Below are 6,609 nucleotides of genomic sequence, written 5' to 3' on the forward strand. Positions count from 1 at the left end.
TAAGCATGCAACTGCCAGAAAAAAGACTCAAAATAGCGAATAAGATGATTCACTAAAGTGTAGTATTATGACTTTTTTGGCAGTTGCATGCTTAGAATAATGAAAGCTAATGATCCCAATCTTTAAATTGCTACTATTACATTACTAGGCATGAGAATAAAGGATTATTTCCCCCTATAAAGGAATGGAGTTATCTGCATAAATGCCTCTTATGACGTCACGTTTAGCCACACCCACTGACAGGAAGTAAATTGGCAGGAAGCAAAAAGTGCATCTTTGAAGGCTCATATCTCAGTGAATAATTTTTTTAGACAATGGGAGTTGGAACACATCATTACTATGGTCAGGCAATCATATTAAGACCATAAAATAAATACCCTAAAAATCACTGCACTTACACTTTAAGTTGTCAGAACTGCACGTGAAAATATGTTTGATGTTTCATTAGTGGCTAAATTACAAAAGTATGGTACATTTCTATTGGTTTATAAAAACACATTTTAGCTGTGTTTCCACTATAGCATTATAACAATAACATTTGCCATCTCAAAGTATAGCCCATTACATATAAAGATGATGAAAACATGTTTTTTGACTTTTGTATTTTATACATTTGTATATATGCCATTTATAAACTAACAGAAGGATCAATAACATCGAATAGGTTTTAGAAATGATATTTTACACATTATTTTTTTTAGTATTAGATCTACCATTATACTTCTGAGATCTACATTATAAACTTTTGTTAGCTAACACATGTGACCATGAGATGAACATTATGTTAATGAGAGCAGTATCTCTTTATATCTTAGAATAAAAGTGATGTGTTTACATATGCACATTTACATGTAAATACACAAACCTATAGTAGAGAATCCAAGCTGTCTACATACAACCTGAGCATTAGCATCACTCCAGTTATCATCACAAATTGTTCCCCAAGTGTTATTATAGCATATCTCCACACGCCCTTCAAAAATTGAACTGCCATTGACAAGCTGAAGTGCTCCAAGGTCACAATCACCTATTAAACGTAATATGGACAAATCAACTTTTAGATATGAAATGATTGTTATAGAATAAGCTAGTCGTAATGTAGCAAAACTTTTTTATTTTTTAAAAATCCAAAATAGCTAAATACAAATTATTCTGTAAAGCTGACTGCAAAGTTAGTTATACTGTAAATATGATACAAGAACAGATAATATTATGTTAACAAGTTTATAGTCTTGAAAATCATTTACAATAATCATATTAATTTTTACGAAGTAGATCCATCACACTGTAAGTATAAATCTACATGTAAGTACACCATTATGGCAATACTATAGTGCTTATAAAAGCAAGCAGTGCTTGTTTTATAACATTAATTTTATTTAAGCTATATAGTACTTGTAATTCTTACCCAGGGCTTGCTTAATGACACAGCTGCTGAAAGTCACTGCAATCAATATTCTCAGGAGCACAGACATTGCAAAATTTACTTCAGGAGCTAAGAAACAGTCAGACCAAATTTATTTATAATTAAAGGGGGAAGGGTTGAAACAGGAACTGATTAACAATGAATAACAAATACAGTTGATGCATTGATCCCACAAAAATGAAAATGACCATTATTTGTCTATTGTATTATATAAGCATCAAATTTAAAATAGACTATTATTTATGAAACTTCTAAAATAATTGTTTTTTAATATTTTTAATAAATGCATTTTCAGGAATTACACTTCTGATGTTACAGACAGGCACTAATCTAAAAGTGGGGGCTCATTATTGGAAAATAAATAATTTCAATTTAGCCCAAAAACATTAATACTTATAATCTTTAGCTAATACTGATTAATTACTATGCTTATAGTAGGCAATTGTCCATTTGTATCATTTTTCCTGATTCAAAGTGGGGCCTACAGGGACTCTAGCCAATCTACACCTCCCTCCAGATTCTTACTACATAGAAGCTATAGCATTATTTAAACCAAGAGTACTCTTGTTTAAACCGAAATAAAATGAACTAGACAAGTTAAATCATGTGGCTAGCAGCTTAGGACTGCCTGCATATTAATTATAGTTACATAAAATTTTAAGTTTATAACTAATGTAACTAGAAATAGACACTACGTGCTTGTAAGACTAAGATTATGCTAATGTTATTATGCGTAGCAAGGATTACACAGTGAAGACCTATAAAAAGAAGTTCAGACCACATAAAAATTTGGCCAGGGGGCTTTGGCAATAAATTGCTAAAAATGGGAGGCTTTTCAAATATGGGCCCTTAATCAAAATGTAATGTGCAGGGCTCCAGACCATGTCACAAAATGTAAAGGAATTAATGTAAAAAGTTTAACAAAAAAATTTTTTTAAGGTAACAAATATATATTCTATTATCATACAAAGATGATTTTTGAGTAACTTTAAAAATTGTGACCCAATAAGAGAAATTGAGGCTAAATGCTCGAAAATTGAAAATTGAGATTTATTTTTTCCTTCCTTTTGGTCTTTGTCCCATGTCATTTCACGTATCTAGTGCTGAGTTAGGATCATTTTATGCAAAAAGAATTCTAAATGGATGTAATTGAGTTACAAAAATTTTTATCCAGTTATCTTGCATTATTTACATGGTGCACCACAAAAAGAAAGGTCTGTAAAATACCTTTCTTAACTCATTGAGGGCAAATATGGTATCAACTGAATACCTTAGGGTGGGTATTAATTGCAACACTTAATTTTAATGTTTTTAGTGAGTGTACTTAAAAATGCTAATTCAACCAGCCGCTAATAATAGTTATTTATATATGTAGTTGTGTAAACAAGTAGATTCTACACAAGATAGGCAAGATCTGTAACAAGATAACAGTAAATAGGGTGAACCTATTAAGTATTCTGCTCTTAAATGTATAGATTGGGCTTCTTGAGTAGTGTTATACTATTGAATGGGGATTTTACCACTGATTTTCTTCCTATTTTCGCTAATATTACATTTCGCTAAATCAGGGTCCCCTAAAAACGCTAAAATTTAAGAGCGCAATTAATACCCACACTAAGGTACCAATACCAGTTTATTTTTGCGGTGAAATATTTTCACAAATTTTGTGGTTTCTTGCTCAGTCGTAAAATTTTTCCACCACAAAATTCTGCATTTCATTGCCATGTGGTGCTGTCTGCAAACTAATCGCAAAATTAATATCGCAAAATATTAGAATACCAAGATTTGTGAAATTTTTCACCGCAAAAATAAACCAGTATATGGTAAAAGGAAATTCTTCATTGGAGCGAGCCTGAGCGAGCCCCACATAAACGACACGCATATGTTTGTTTGTTTGTTTGTCTGTTTGTTCGTTTGTCTGTTTGCCTGTTTGTAAACGTACGTCACCCCTATTTATGCGTAATACGGTAGATGCTATGCATTGAAAAGGGTATATAAATTCAGTTTTTCAATATTTCATTAAAAGTGGGTGTAGCCACAATGAAATAAAATGGTGACCAACACACGGGGAAAGTCATGAGTTTTTAGCAGCAAAATAAGACAGAAATTCTGTCCAAAGGCTTCTCCAACAGCCAGGCAAGGTTATAGATGGAATAAAGTAACTATTAAACTTGTTCTTGCTGATAACTCGGCTTACTGTACTCGCATACTACTGTCCAAATGCTGCAAGGAATGTCAAGAAAGCAGATAGCTATGCCATCTTTATTGATGTGAATGACTTTGAATGTCTGTCACAGCCTGAACTAACTTGGACTACATTGCTACAGTTGCCTATCTAGCCATATCATTTGTGCAGTGACTTTTTCTAGCTATCTTTAATGCTTTCCAAATGCTAAACTTGATTTGACTACCAAGGTAGGTCAAGAACTACACTGCACTCAATCAAGTTCTGAGCTGCTTAAGTTGCACTGTCATGAGTATTGTTAGTCTGTCAATATCTAATGTACATTGCTTTACTTGCTTAGGCTCGCCCCTTCAATGTTTTACCATAGATACTATATACTCCTGGATACGAAACTCCTCTATGCACACATATAAAATCCCATAAGGAAACGTCATAAACGTCACATCCGGCTGTCCTCACCCTTGTTTCGCTGCATTCATGGCTGCCAGGGTAAGTAAAACAATCACAGTAGCCTATTCGTTTGTTAAAGTAGCTGAATGATCCCTCAGAGGACTTTGCAAAGCCTTTATATATTGAAATAATGTTCATAAACGATAGTTTGAGTGCATATTTTAGTTCTACAATGGATGTCATAGCCTACTTGTTGTGTACATTTCACTCAAGCCACTTTTTTAGCTTAACTCTGTTGAATTAGGCCAACATTTTTTATTGTACTGATAGGTTATTGTTTACTAGTTGTAGTGGGGTTATTATTTAGAGTTTGTGTTAAGTAAAAGAGCTGTTATTTTCTATATAAATCTTGGTTTTTCAAGCCCCACCTTTCTAGCCAATTTTTCTTTGTAATACTTGACTTAATTGGAACTTTTTCTATATGGTTTTGTAGCTTGAGAATAGGTAGTTGTAGTGGGCCTATTCTCAAAAGGAGTGTATTTTTAGTTTTGGTGCAATTGTGTTGTCAAAATCATCATTTTTAAGTGACAAGAGATGGGAAAGTCATGCATTGGTAGACTGCATATACTAAAAGAAAAGGAAAGTTTCAGCAATTATAATGCATGATTAATGTCAAGTTTTATTGTATTATTGTACATAAAATCACACTTTTATTAGCAATAATAATACTTTTTATCATTGTTTTATTTTTATTCTGAATGAAAACGTAATATTATGACGTATTTCCTGTGAAACAAGCCTCAGAACATCCGGTCGGGCCGTGTTTCATATCCAGGGGTATATAGTATCTATGGTTTTACATTGTCTAGTACAATACATTTTTGATAAAATATCAGTTTTGATAAGGTACTATTGTTACAACTTTGAGTAGCCTTATCTCTAATTGATAATTCTCACAGATTATTGATAGCCTGTTTTGTCAAATCGGGTCACAATTAAAAATTTATGAAAAATAAATGACCAACTTTTAATCACCTCAAACTTTAACACAACATAAGTACTAGAAAATGTGATAAAATGGAAAATTCTCTCCTTTTCAATTTTGGGGAAATTTGGCCAAAATCTCTGTACTATAGTGCGGGGAGGTTAGTCAGATTTTGGAGAAACTCATTAGCTTAAACTTGATCACAATCACATCAAACTTTCTACACAACATAAGTCTAAGTACCATACATGCATATGCATCAGAAAATGTAAAAATGAAGATTTTCTTCTTCTCAGTTAAGTTTGGCCAAATTCCCTGACGGAGGGGCGGCTACAAGAGACTGGACGGGGCTTTTGTTCGATTTTGGAGAAAATAACCGCAGGCCCACTAAAAGCTCCATCTCAGAGCTTTTCTGAGCTGCATAATTCTAACTGCTCTCTTTACACTCATGCATGCTCACTATCCATGTAAAATTGCAGTTAACCTTCAGTCATGAGTCAGGCAGGCCGGGCCCCGGGACCCTCCCGCGGGAAGAACGGAGTCAGGACGTGCAGTTACAAAATTATTTCAAATTTACAGCTTGCTTTTTAATGATGTGTACTATGTATAAGGCAACAAACAAAAATACTCCTACCTTTTTGGAATCGTGGCTCAGATTCTTAAGTCCTCTAAAGAAGCTTCAGTCCTCTGCAAATAAGTCACCCAAGCCCAGCCCAGCCAGATTGGTAGTCTTGCTGGCCAGACTCTAATTTACCGAATAAGAGTCTGGTGCCATGCCTAATGTCAACTCATGTTTTCAATGTTTTGATTTGCGTGGGCAAAGAATGTTAATCTCTATAAACACGCCCACGCACCACAATATTGTGGATTTATTATTTTTATACTGATTTTATACTTGCTTGTATGACTTATTTTATACTTCATACTTGCTTCCTGACAACAAGAAAAATAAAGCAGTCAAGTACTTCTCATTTTTGGCTTTTTCCGGCAGTACTGAAGTTGGAGCAATCATGTTACTCATGCAATGTTACTTAGTAATACAATCTATGGTAAAACCGGGCTCTGGAGGGGCTCGGGCACGGGAAATGGCGGGGTAAAACCGGGCTGCCCCGGACTGGGGCTTCACCCATTTTCATGGAATAAGGACTGATATGGAGCTAGTAAGGACATAGAACAAACTACTGAGTAACTGTGCAATTAAATGATTATATTCTTTTATTGTTAAAATTTAGGGAAGCCATGAATCCCCCTTGACTAATGCTGGGAACAAGGCCGCTCTACTCCCATCTGTCTTCTAAGTCCACTTTAACTCTCTCATTTTTATTTCTGATTTTATTTGCTGTCATTTTTATCTTAATTCTCATTTTCCTTGATTGTTGATTTATTTTTATTTATTTATATTTATTACTATTATTTTTACTGTTGATCATTATAGTCATTTCCACTTTTCTATGTTGTTTTCCAGGGGCCATAGTAGTTCAGTCTTGCTGGGATGTCTGTGCCGTATTAGTAAACTTACTCAATTTGGTTTATTGTAAATAAATTATATTACAAAACCGAACCAGAAACTATCAGGAAATTAGATTTTACAGGTGAACAATATTAATATTTTAAAAATGGTAA

At 33.8% G+C, this 6,609-nt stretch overlaps 1 protein-coding gene across 1 annotated transcript in view; it reads right to left on the reverse strand.

Moving 5' to 3' along the window:
• LOC100639710 (neurotrypsin-like) overlaps nt 1-6,171 on the reverse strand; it is a gene marked incomplete at its 3' end in the record, with an annotated part of 7,006 nt that extends 835 nt beyond the window's left edge. The window contains exons 1-3 of the mRNA XM_003390942.2: nt 5,621-6,171; nt 1,409-1,495; nt 866-1,027 (exon numbers count right to left, since the gene is read on the reverse strand). Of these exons, the coding sequence (XP_003390990.2) occupies nt 866-1,027; nt 1,409-1,475 (229 nt within the window). The remainder of the gene's footprint in view (nt 1-865; nt 1,028-1,408; nt 1,496-5,620) is intronic.
• Between the last annotated feature and the right edge of the window lie 438 nt (nt 6,172-6,609).

The sequence above is a fragment of the Amphimedon queenslandica genome, unplaced genomic scaffold (assembly GCF_000090795.2).
Source record: "Amphimedon queenslandica unplaced genomic scaffold, v1.1 AMPQUscaffold_11430, whole genome shotgun sequence".
NCBI classification, from domain to species: domain Eukaryota; kingdom Metazoa; phylum Porifera; class Demospongiae; order Haplosclerida; family Niphatidae; genus Amphimedon; species Amphimedon queenslandica.